At 43.8% G+C, this 13,376-nt stretch overlaps 1 protein-coding gene across 5 annotated transcripts in view; it reads right to left on the minus strand.

The window, feature by feature from the left end:
* unc5cb (unc-5 netrin receptor Cb) overlaps positions 1-13,376 on the minus strand; it is a 173,380-nt gene that overhangs the window by 2,914 nt on the left and 157,090 nt on the right. For 3 of the 5 annotated variants that reach the window (XM_061799611.1, XM_061799608.1, XM_061799612.1), the window contains 7 exons: positions 8,157-8,348; positions 7,134-7,490; positions 4,420-4,507; positions 3,912-4,083; positions 1,651-1,884; positions 784-933; positions 431-595 (listed from right to left, as the gene is read on the minus strand). In XM_061799611.1, coding sequence (XP_061655595.1) covers positions 431-595; positions 784-933; positions 1,651-1,884; positions 3,912-4,083; positions 4,420-4,507; positions 7,134-7,490; positions 8,157-8,348 — 1,358 coding nt within the window. Of the gene's footprint in view, positions 1-430; positions 596-783; positions 934-1,650; positions 1,885-3,911; positions 4,117-4,419; positions 4,508-7,133; positions 7,491-8,156; positions 8,349-13,376 lie in introns of all 5 variants that reach the window. The other 2 variants (XM_061799609.1, XM_061799613.1) reach the window with 1 other exon arrangement.

Consider the following 13,376-nt stretch of genomic DNA (forward strand, 5'->3'; position numbering starts at 1 on the left):
GGGGGTTTTGAGATTAAGTGCTGCTCGTTCGTCTCCAGAGGAGAAGACGACAAACTCTGGAATGTATCATAATTCATGTCATTAGCGAAACACAAAAGCACACAATTGTGCCTCCATCCTTCAAACGCCATTCTTCTGCCGAGTGGGATTTTGTGAGTGGAGAGATGATTTCAGTCCTGCCGCCGAATTTGTCTTTAGACCCCCCCGCCCCCCCAAAAAATAAAGGGAAATAGACATTTTCTGTTTAGATACCGTATGAGGATTTACAGTTTGTGGAAATATTGTCATTTTGATTTTTTTTTTTTTTTTACTGATCTAAGAATTCTAATGCTATACTATAATATATCATATCTATTACTGCCTTGCACGTGTAAACACATTATTTTTCCATATTATTGACATCTCATTTGCATAGAAGCGTGTCGCCTACCTCTGACAGCGTGGTGTCCAGCTGAAAGATCTGACCTTCGCCCTCCACTTGGCGCACGCAAATCTTGCAGGTGAGCTCCACGGTGGCGGTGGAGAAGCGCTCGAGAGTGAAGCAGCAGTGGAGGTTCCTCTGGGAGCCGTCCCACACTTGCTGGAAACAGAGCTCCTGCAAAAAAAAAAAAAAAAAAGTAGACACATTCAGAACATGTATACATGTATATATGTATATGTTGAGTTTTTGGGCCATGTTAAATCCCCCTCAAATTTGATGACTTCACAGGAAAAATAATGAACACAATGATTCCAAGTGGGCGTTGTGCTCAAGCCCTAATAATGATCATCCAAATGTTCGACCTGATACTTGGCCAGCAGCTTGCTTTTCCACAGCGTGTGAGGAACGTCGTGAATGGAAAGTCTCAGGTTGTGGGTGCTGTCGCTGAAGTTGAGCGTCTTTGGTTCGTCCAACAACTTGCCTCCCATCTGCTTCTCCATTTGGAGGACTTCCTAAAATCATGCACACACGCGGACGAACTCAATGAGTGCACTTTGTCATTTTGCTATATTATTATTCGTTATTACATGTGCAGTCAAGCACCGCATATTTGCAAACAGTATAAGCAGCTCATTGTGTGTTTTCTGATCGAGGCGCCATTTTGCCCAGATTGTCTTTCAATGTCTCATTTGTCCTACAAAAATAAAACAACAATAACAATGTCCTCTTTTGTGAACAAACCCAGTATTAGAAGCACACTGTGTTTTTTGGAGGAAGCAATTATTTTCCCTGATTGTCTTTAAACATCTCATTTGCCCTACAACAAGAAAACATTACCTTTTGTAAACAAACAGCATACGCAGCTCATTGTGTGTTTAATGATAGAAGCGCTACTTTGTTCAGATTGTCGTTCAACATCTCATTTGTCCTACAAATATAAAACAACAATAACGCTACCTTTTGTAAAACAAAAACAATATTAGAAGCTCATTTTATGTTTTAAGGGGGAAGCGATCCTTTTCCCTGATTGTCTTTCGTCTCCAAAAAGAAAAACAACGCCAACATAATGTGTGACCTTCTGTAATCAATCAGTATTAAAAGCTCGTAGCGTGTTTTAAACAAGAAGCCCTTGTTTTCCCAGACTGTCTTTAAATGTCTCCTTTGTCCTACAACACGCAAAGAAAACAAAAAGCGGCATCGTAATGTGAGCCCATTGTAAACAAACACACCTTGAGCGCGTCCTGCGTGTCGTCCAGGCAGTAGACCCGGATGTGGTACTCGGCGGCGGGGCAGGTGAGCGGCCCGAAGATGGCCAACTTGAGGCGTTTGGTGGTGGCGGCGCTGAGCGACTGGCCCACCAGGCAGTACGTGCCCAGAGTCTCCGTCAGGATGTGGCACGCCTCGTCGTCCATCTGGATGTAGCACGGCGTGGTGAAGTTCTCCTCGCCCACCACCACCACGTCCTGCCGAGGAGGAGGTGGAGGAGACAAGCGTCAATCTCGAGATGCGGCTCGCTGAGATTCTTCCTCTCCTGCGAGATTTCAACTTCCAAAGTCAACTCTTAAGGGGTGGGTAGCACTTCAGACTCGCAGTTTCGAGGGTTCTGGGTTTGAAACCGCTGTTCAGATATGACGATGTCTATAAATGTCAAGCCTATTTAAACCTCACTCCTAATGGAGAAAATGCCGCTTTTATTTTTTCCATCTCTCTCTCGGCGTATAAACCCACGCGAGCAGCAGCGTGGCATTAAATCCGACGATTACCAGAGACAGAGAAGGAATTTGAGGAGTCGATTGTGAGCTGGGCCGTTTTAAGCGCTGCATAAGCGCTAACGGCGACCATTCGCGTATTTAACTGCTTTGGGATTATTTTAACTGGGGGGGGGCTACAAGAGTTCAAAGGTTCTTTTGTTGTATGACTTAATTATCAACATGGCGTATGTGTGTGTGTGTGTAACTGGGATGAATATCATTTGGAATTCATCACAATTAATTGTTCTTTTGTTATAATCAACACTCAATAGCTGGGAATGCTGTAAATACATAAACCTTTTTTTTTTTTTTTTTTTTTTTACAATTTACTAAATAATTTGGTACTTATTTAATATATTATTTAACAATACGAGAGAGCTGTGACAGTATTTTCTTCAAAGTATACTTTTACCATCAGCAAATAAATAATACAATCAAAGAAAATAAGACATTAAAACACAAAAATAAAACTAAATGGATAAAAAAACATTTATTGCACATTTGAAAATAAATAAAAATTTATAAAAGATGACAATTATGCGGGATAAATAAATAAATGAATGTAATAAAACAAACATAATTTAATAAATATCAACTCAGTCATTTAAGGATTCAAATGCTCTATTACATTACTTTATAAAATGAGACCAGATCCTACTATATCATGCAAATTTGCAAATGGCGTCTTCTGTGGAGTCTCTGTCACCAATACACTTTCTGACAATTAATCTATTAATTTTAACAATATTTCACGTCGCCTGACCCCTCGATGGGAAGAAAAAGAGCTCATAAAGCGAGGACTGCAGTGTAGCATCTGCATTTCCGACAGGTCCGAGATTTGATCAATGGTTATGACTTCCTTACTGGCGTTATTGGCTGCCTCCTGAGTAATTCATCTCTGTCGGAGATAGGCGGGGGGCCGGCCTATAAGTCACACGGCGGAGGCTGCGTCGGCAAACACGGCGAGAATCGAGCATCGCACGAGACGCAGTTCGACGGCCAGCTGACAGACGCAAAAGTCAATCGGGACGGCCGCGCATTCGGTCTATGACTTGCCCTAATGTGCAGTGTTGTCCCTCTGTGTGTGTACGGCTAACCCCTGACAACATTATAGTCAACTATTAAGAAACATTTTGACTCAGGCGGTTTGATTCATTTAGAGAATCTGTTTTAAAAGGTATTTGAGGCCGTGTCCTCTGCAAACAAGGTTGCGTCGCCGTGGGTGTGTGACGAAGCGAAGCACCGAGGATATATATTCCAAAACTTCGCCCTGCTGCCCTTGACAACACACCTCAGCAATGTTAATGATGCGGCCTGAAGGCAGATGGCTTGCGCGCAAAATAAAACGCACACAAAGTGGCTCCGCGCAAACACGCAAAATGATGCGCTCATAAAGGTACAAGGACAAAATTGGTGCACAAGGCTGGCTTGACTGCAAGGTAGATGAACGCATTTCATCTTTTAATTGCGCCGCAAGGGTTATAAACAGACCGCTGCAGTGAGCATGACTGTATTTCACAAAACAGTGGCTACTCAACTTCAGATGGTGGAAGCGTCAAACACATTTTTGGAAGAATGTTACGAGTATATAAATGAGGTTTGGTGAAACTGAAGCTTCAAAACAAAAAGGAATTTTATGGCATAACACAAACATAACTTTCAGTCTACTAGTCAAGAACGCAATTTTCCCTGAAACACTACATACTATATCAAATGCTGTACTTCGTCCCACGTCTTACCTCCCACATGTTCTGCGGCGACTGGCTCTTGAGCTGGATCAGCCAGTCCTGCTGGCCGTCGGACACGGCGCAGTGGTGCATGGTGAGGACCAGGGGCCTCGTCAAGAGGGCGCCCGGTGGGCCGCAGCTCACCACGGGGCTCAACGCCGCTTGCCCGTCTTCCACTGAGGGCCTAGAGGGCCGGTGGCGAGAGGAGGGGGCAGAACTATTCAAGGCGCATGTTGAACATCCACGGTCAGTTTTACAGTTTTTGTAAGCATATTCGAAAATGTTTTCTGTCCCCGACTGCGGTTCGGCACCAGTTTGAGAAGCTTCATGGCCAATTTACGAATTATGACACGCAACAACGTAAAGTCGATATGATCTATGTGTTGGGTGCCAGGCGGCGATTCTGCAATACTGCTCCAATGTAAATAGGCCAGCCGTGAGTATACGCTTCCGAAAATTGCAACGCCGAAAGCCCTGCGTCGTGTATGTGTGTCTGACTTGTGGGGCCCGGGATTCCTACCTCAAGATTTCCTTCCTCTGGACGGTCACGTACATTTCATACACACGACCTTGTGGGATGGCTCCTGCCGGGATAAGCAGACTCACACCTGGAATGCACAACACACACGCCACAAAAGAGGTAGTTCAAGTTAAAGTAGCTAAGCTAATACTACTAAGTATCAAGAATGACACCCTATTTCGGGTCTTGCTGAAATCAGTTTGTAGGGGCCCTGTCTCTCGCAAGCGAGGAAGCCCCATATAGTGCCGGGCAAGACGGCAAGACCGGTTTTTGTTACCATGACGACCAGGGGCAGATCCTGAGCTTGCCAGAGAGTGTGCGCGTTGATCGTATCTCGATTCGCACGGATAGGGACCCCCTCAAGAATGTTTATGAATAGTTTAAACCGTCAATATATCACAAACTATGATGGCCAAAACAGTTTAGTACCACTTCAAACTCACCTTACAACATTACCCTTTCAAATAAATGTCTTGATTTTGAAAAAAGTCACCGAAACTCACATGCATGCACTTGAGACAAAAACACTCTGCAATCTCCGCTAACAACCCTGGCTAAACTTTGCTCCTCCCAACACACAAATATTTTAGTGCTGATGTATCACCAAAACATATGTCCTTGACACCGATTACTAATTTCCTATTACACAGGGTTTTGGTTCCAGAAAGATCACAAAAACTGTGAATAGGTAGCTGAGGATAAGTTCCACAGAGAAACAAACGCAAATAGGTGAATTCCTGAAGAGTGAACAGCAAGTAGGCGGGAGTTCATTGTAATCAAGGTTTGGTGGCCTAGGAAGAGACTATTTCTGTTGACATTATTTCCTTAAATTTGGGAACGAAATATTTTGAAATCTGAAAAAGTGTATACAGCACATCTGAGCCACAAGCCGACCATAATGTGAAGTAAATGGAAATGACAGCATCCACTTTGCTGTAAAATAAGAAGTACTTTTTTTTTTTTTCCTGCCTTCGCCATATAGGCATGTGACATTTCATTTGAAAATCAATGATCTCTCCCCTCGACTGAGGATTCTCATATTGCTGCTCACAGCTTGATTTACATTTTTCCATCTCCCATTGATTTCATGTGATGTCTTGTCAAAAAGGTCTTTGAAAGAATTCCCTCGTGCGCACGGAAACACACACACTGCCTGTGCCGGAGGACGCATTGATTTCCCTGTGTCCTTGAAATGAACTTAAAAAAACTGAAAAAAAAGAAGGTGATGGGACAGCTTCTCGTCCCGGCCGGCAAAATTAATCACAACTCAGCCACGGGGACCTCATTAATAATAATCAGAATAATAATAAATGCTTATTTTTGAGGAAAAAAAAAGCAATGTTGTGTGAGAACATTCAGATTTTCTTTGAAAAAATCCTACGAGAACCAAGTAGTAATATTATCCAGCGTGTGGAGCCAGCCAACTCTCCACTCTTATTTGTTGACGCCCACGTCACTCACCGTAGCCATACATGTTCAAAGTCACACATACTACTTTACAATGTGAGGATGGCGACCCCAAGTGGACAAAAATAATCCCTGCACCTCACATGCATGTTATTGTGTTTAATAATACCTCATCTATTTTTAACAGATTACTAAATCGATCGATGGGGTAATCGGTAGAATATTTGATTCTAGAAAGCCACAAAAGCAAACTATTTGATCTGTTCATGTGTTGAGCACGCCTCCCATTCTGGAAAAATATGCCTTTAGTTCTAAAAAAATATATATATATATTATTCCTGTAATAATATGCTTTTTGCTAAAATAAAAATAAACAAAAAAAATATTCATGCAGGGATATCAGATGTATGTGATCGTACGTTACAATCATAAAACCTTTTGGCCCAAAGCTAAGGTAGGGAGGAATAATTGGTTTCATATATTTGTTTTATTGGCTCCAAATGTAGGTATGCACTTCTTAAAATGCTACAGCATGAAAAATATTTATTTTGTGGGCTCTCAAGCTAAGGCTTGCAGATCCCCGGGGGTCCACGTACGTCCAGTTTGAGAACCGCAGACTTCGCCACGTGAACAAATCAAACATGCTCCTTCCTCCCCTTGCGTCTGTGTAACACGACGAGGCGGCTTTTCCAAAACACGGCTCAGAACAATTTAGCAGGAATCAAAATGAAGAGTTGAGAACGTCGAGAAACCGGAGGAGACGCCGTATCCTTTAACGTCGCAGCTCGTTTGTCTGCGCTTGTCAGCGTTGCCGTAAAAAAAAAAAAAAAAAGACAGCCCGCGTTTGAAACGAGGAGAGGCGAGCGCGCAGGAAAAAGCCGCACATCTGATCCTTCACTTCCACGCTGCGCACCGTGGCTATCACTCAACGTCACGGCTGCGGCGGCAGAGAGTCGCGCTGATGGCGGGTCGTTTGAAAGGTTAGCCTGCTTGAAATCGCACAACCGGTCGGACACTACACCTTTCACGCGTCCCAACTTGTATCTCAAGGCACCACTGTACTGGACGTACTGGCTGAAGGATGGGTAGATGATTGGTTGTCTAGGTAGGCGGACGGTTGGTTTGGGGGCTAAAATGTTTGGCTGTTGGGGAGAATGGGAACGCCTATACATGGATGTTCGTTGGCAGATGGTTGGCTGCAACCATGGGAAGGGCAAATATTGGATGAACAGACACCGACCGTCCAATGCAGTGAATTAAAGCTTAACACGACCAATGGGTAAGCTCCTTATTACTGCTCATTGTACCTGAGTTGGGGACAATGAGGTGTCCGCCCTGCGAGCTGAAGGATCCCACCGCGGTGCAGGAGGGGTCCCTGGAGCGCAGCAGCGTCTGCGTGCGGCGGCCAATTGTGCCGTCGCCGTTGTCCAGCAGGCAGTGTGGCAGCTTGGGCGAGAGCTTGGAGGACAACTCGCCTCCCAGGTCGTCCTGCGGTGTCACCAGGCCAGAGGAGTTGTACACCTTGATCTTGAGGTTGGGAAGAGGGTCCAGCAGCGGGGAGTTGGTCATGGGGATTTTGTCGGCCACGTCGTGCAGGGCGTAGACGGGGCCTCGGTACATGGCGGCCGCCGAGGTCAGGTCAGGGGGCGCGGTGAGGAGATCGGCTGGGATGAGAAGGGAAAAGAGGACATTTGTTTCGGTGGCAAAAATCAAAACGACCTCGAGGAAATGAAGCGGTGGCCTCAATCAGCAGGACCGCCGGGCGCATGCTTTCGCTCGCTCGCTCGCTTTTTACTCATTAGGGAAGTCAACTCTGCCACAACACAACATTACTCAGTCTGAGGAGCTAAAGGCACAGCTGGGATTCATGAGCGCCAGATGGCAGCGCTAAGGCTCCGTTTAGCCGCCAGGTACAAGGATGAATGTTCCTCGTCTGAGCTGAAGACATGCAGCTCTGCCACTCACTAAAATGTGGGCAAATGAACGGACGGCTCTCCAACAAGACCCTTTTTCAGTGTCGTTGATGCTACGTTTTAGCAGTTACATTTTACGTTCAAAGGTTTGGTTAGCTAGATGAGGAAACGGTGGGGGGGGGGGAAAAAAAGAAAAACCTCAGCTATACTTAATAACTTCGAAGCAAACATTTTCCACAACTAAATGTCTTGAAACTTTCTATTGGAAGGTTTGCTCGGAAAGTGGGACACTTTAATTATATCGGTTTGTTCTGAACAACCAAATGACAATGTAACGATCATATCTGAACATATAATTATAACACAAGGAAAAGTTTAGCGAATGCACGCAGGACTTGCAGCGACGGAGGGCCGCACCTTTCCGCGCCGTCTTGATGCTGACCGGCTGGAAGCCTCCGTTGAGGGCGGACGAGTCCATGACGTCCGAGTCGAAGTCGCGGTGGTTCTTCCGGTAGATGAAGAGCGCCACCACCACAGAGATGACCAAGCACATGATAACGGCGATGACGATGCCCACGTAGAGGGCCACGTCGTCCGTGCTGGGGGCCACTGTAGAAGGGACCAAACACAGGGAAGAAATTGTCAACAAGGCCGCAACAAGTCGGGGACGGATTGTTGATCCCGAGCTAAAATTTGCTCGAAATGGCTTCTTCAAACCAAAATGGCTGACTTCCTGTTCAATTTCAAGCATGGCTTCTTGAGACTTTTTCATGCGTCCTGTTATGATAGACATGTAGACCCGATTTCGTGTGCAAAATGGCATCAGGGGCTTTTTTTTTTTTAACGTTCCACTTTCTAAAAAGGCGAAATAATAATGACAAAACACAGTAGCTCCAAGTGAGCGTACACACTCGGACACTAATAACATTCACTTCAATACGTGAAGCTGTTAAAAGCAAACTAATATCCTGGTTAGAATAAAGCCGGATATTAATTTGCATGGAAAGAAATGAACTAAATATGGTGGGGGGTTTTTTTTTCCTTCATTTTGCACGCTGTGATTGTTTAATTGTCACAGATGATAAGGGCGATGATATTAAAGTATTGTGGAGCATATCGCAGCCTCTCAAATAAGTTGCCCTTTGATCGAGATGTGGAGAAACACGATAGAATTCAAGAAACAACTTGTACCAGAGTATGAAAATGGCGGACTCCTCTTTCAGACAATAATCCCCTCTCCCCTCCCCTCCCCTCCACTGCCTTTAATATGCCATCAAGAGTCTTTAATACAGGTAAAAGTGATGTTTAATTTAATCATTGCGTTAGTCATTTATCTCCATTTCATATTGTTGTCTGTATGTTAAAATATAGATATTCTCTATGAAATGTACTTTTGTTTTTTGGGTGTCTGGAATGGATGAATTGGATTTACGTTATTTCCCATGTGAAATATGGCTTCAGTTTTCAGACAATTCAGTTTTAGTCTGAGTTTCTGGAAATGGATTAATCATGTAAAGCAAGCTTTTGTTTGTTGTTTAAAAATGTGCTCCGCCACACACTTCCGAAATGTTGCCGGCGTACACCCGTGTGTCATGTGCAAACACATTCTGATAACACGCTCACAGTGCACTGTGGTCACGATGGGTGCCAAAAGGTGGCTTGACCTAATGATGCGAGCTCAGAGAAGCGCCGTCGCAACTTCTGAGGATGGGACATTTTCATCTCTGCGACTGCCAGGCGGGCGTCGCGGCTCCGAGGCCGACCGCCGCCATTGTTGTGACACGCCGCAGATAAGACGAGAAGACGTCGCCGGCGTTCCTCACAGCGACTTTCATTTCTGTGCACTTTCCAGCCATAAAAATCTCTTTGATTAGAAGGTCCGGCAAAGACGACGGGGGCGCCAGAACAAAACAGGCGCCGATTATGGATCCGACATTTTAATGGACGCCCACTGAGGGCCTCGTCTCCCTTTGGTGTATGTCCTTCACTGTCAGCTAGTTGGCAAACGAGATGTAGATCTTCTTTGTAGGCAGTTTAGTAGAAGGCGAGTGATGAGCGATTTTAAGAAACAGCCTCAATAGAGCACAGAGATGCAAAGACTTGGGAGTGCAAATGTATCGAGTCACCTAGAGGTGACAAATAGGGACGTAAAAATGTAACATAGTTAATTAGGCCGCATTTCTAACCCTTTAGGGCCACCGTAGCTCATGGTTTTTTGTGTGTGTGTGTTTTTTTTTGGGCGAATAAAGCAAACACCGGTGAGTTAGCATATGTAAAAAATACACATTGTGTGTGTTTGTGGTATTAGGGCCTCTGTGAAATTGTGATACTACAAACTATGAACCCAAAACAGTTTAAGGTTAGGGTCATCTTACAACGTTACTCTTTATATATTTAAATAAATAAATAAAAAGATTTAAAAAAAAAAAGGCTTATAGACAATTTGATCCCCCCCCCCCAAAAAAAGAAAATGCACCTGCAAGTACATGTTGTACACACACATGCAGCAAAAACTCTCCATAATTTCCACTAACAACACTACACTAACGCAGTGGTAAGAGTCAATTACAGTATTTGTTTTTTGATTTGTATGAATCTGCAACCCACTTTTTTTTGTCCAGACCTACCAGTTAGGATCACTGGTCGAGATTAGCGTTAGCTGTGTGTTTCGAATAGTCCAAATTTGGATTATGTTGCTGACAGAACATTTTTAAAAAAACATATACATTATTTTATTCTCATTTATGAGGACCTCCAGGTGTGCTCATGTGATCAAATGACACTCGGCCAACGTGCTAACACGACTAACGAGTATACCGTCGCGTCATTTGGCTTCATTTCACATGACTTTGTGTGACTTTTGCTCGTAGTGGAGCACCCACTAGACGACGCGACTTGACGTCACGTGTACGAATTGTTCAAATCGCTCTGTGAAAGTGAAACAGTAAAACCAGCGTCATGTGCTTAGCTGGTTAGCATGTCGCGCTAACGGCTAACTCTGTGGCAAAGGCCATTGTTTGCGGAACTATTTGTGTTGCTGGAGAAGAATAACTGATTAGGTAAACAAACATATGGTAATGTGTTGTCGCTCATTGAAGTTAACAAATAAATGGCTCTTGTTTAGCTGTTGTACGAAAGCAATAACAAAATGGAGGTTATGATGTTGATCGTCACTGCTGCGATTACAACTGAATCACAGCCGTGATGATACACAGTACATCACCACCTCACATGTGATATCGCTTAATTATATGACATTTCTTTTATCATGGCATATTTTTCATCTAATTAGCGATTTGAAAAAGTGAAATCCCTGCTCTAACACTACATCCCAATACTTTTGTGCATATTGTATGGTGCATGCAAACTGGCCAGTAGATGGCAGCAAACGCCGTAGACCTAAAAGCCCAGAGACTGTGCCTAAAAGGACCTGCAAGGGGAAAGACACTCCATGTGTGTCCCTGTAAGAGAGTATTGTTGCACAAAAGGGCAAGAAAACGCACAGCAAAGTACATCAGCCTCTCAGTGACGTGAAATGCAGCATGACTGTCGCAGAATCAACACAACAATGATAAAATCCACAATTAAGTCAGGTGGAGAAGTGTAGGTTTTTTTTTTTTTTTTTTAAAGACTGTAGACTCGTAAGTCTGAAGAGTCAGGATAACATCCTCATCCTCCACGTCGGGCCTCGATAATCCTTCCGCTGCCACAGAGAGGGAACCGACAGCCGAGCGGGGAGCTGAGTGATGAAAGCGGGAGAATGTAATTTCACTTCCTGAGCTTCCCTGCAGTTATTTAACGTGCACCCTCCCCACCCTCACCCCTAAATTCCCCTTCCCTGAACCTCCTCCAACCTACCGTGGAACAATCTTCCATCCGCACTTTGAAGATAAAGGCAGAAACCTGCTAAGTGTATGTATTAAAATGTATCACTTAGATGAATACATTCCTTTGAACATGAGTCATTGCCAGCGCGCAGAAAAAAGTACAAGGAGTGGAAATGAAAAAGGATTATTATGATTATGAAGACGCAGACATGAGAATTAACTTTTGGATGAACTAACAACCTGCCGAGCCTGTTGGGAAGCAACAAGGTAAAGACAGGCTACTCGGTTGTGACACAATAAGGGATAAAACGCTGAAATACACATTTTTAAAAAGCCATTATCCTGCGGTGGGGGGGGGGGGGGGGGGATGACACAGCATGGCGAATTTTCTGCTAGTTCCTTTCCACGTCTTTAAAAGAGACTGAGTCTGACTTTTTCTTTTCATACTTTAAAACAGATTCCAAGTACCCTTTTATAGAGTTGCTGATATTACCCTGTTTTGAGCATTTCGGTTCGGTCACATGCAAATGAGCCACTGCTCACGTAATCCTTAACATTATTTTACAAATTACTACGAGGCATGCTTGGAATTGGAGCTTCAACTCCGTTGATGAAGTCAATTGGGGTGTAGAGTTACCTAGTTTACAGTTAATCTCCATAACAAAACGATTAATTTTGAATAGACGAAATGTATGACCAAACCAATTCCAATCAGGTAAGAATGTTATCATGCTCGGAATATAACTGGTACAAATAAATTCTCTTTAGTTTTTATAAATTTGTGCAATGCAAGATGTGTTGCTTTGGTCTCTGTTTCCTTAATTGCAATTATTCTTCACTGTTTCTGTGTATTAATTGGTTTCTAAATCAATATATTCTATAAACAAAATAAGGTGCCCTCTGAAAATCGGTGTGTGTGTGTTTATGTGAGGGGTTGGGCACCAAAAGGGGGTCTCGCACAGGGTGCTATTCCAGCTAGGACCGCTAATGCTGCTGTTATTCGTAGAGGATGGGGGCCAAGGTTTACAATTGCCTATAGAGGCCACAAGATGGCGGCAAAGCACTACTTTTCTGTTAGAGAGGGCAACGGCCTGTCTAGATGATGCTCCTCCCCTCGCTTCAACATATTGTAGTTCCTTGTCACCAAGCTGTCACAAGAGGGCGCCAAAGCCACACTTTTATATTGGACAGGGCATTAGCCTGAGCCCCAAAACAGTAAATTATTGCGAGTTTTTCAGCGAATAACAGAAGACTGCTTCCAAAAGAAAATCTGCCAACAGGTGAATTCACGAGTATGCAAGGAAACAGTATTTGCACAAAGTCATTTTTAAAAATCTTAAATTATTCTGAGACGGCACCTGACGGTTATACAGTAATTACGATAACTGTGAGTCTCGATACTTTTGTCCTCATAATGTTAGATGGTAGATGGCAGCATCCCCTCGACTGCTGGGCCAAAGCAGAGTATGGATTTCATTACCATGACAAATAATCTAACACTGCAGCTCTGCTTAGCTCTCGGCTTTGACGTGATTTATTATTTTTTTTCCCCTGTGTAGTCTGTCTGTCGCTTGAAAATGGCACACCTTGGCCCGGTCTAGCTGCCAAGTCAAGAAACACCGTGAAGAAACACGGTGTGAGGGTGATAGGATGTAAAATGGTGTCACTGTGTCACAATATGGCAAAATTCTGAATGGCTTGCTCACAGACACATTTTCAGAAAGAGGCATCTCACAAAAAAATATCTGGTCAAGTAATTTCACACTTAATGGGCGGACAGGCACTCCAACTATTTGTATATAAGCTGTTA

Source organism: Phyllopteryx taeniolatus, chromosome 15 (assembly GCF_024500385.1).
Source record: "Phyllopteryx taeniolatus isolate TA_2022b chromosome 15, UOR_Ptae_1.2, whole genome shotgun sequence".
Taxonomy (NCBI): Eukaryota; Metazoa; Chordata; class Actinopteri; order Syngnathiformes; family Syngnathidae; genus Phyllopteryx; species Phyllopteryx taeniolatus.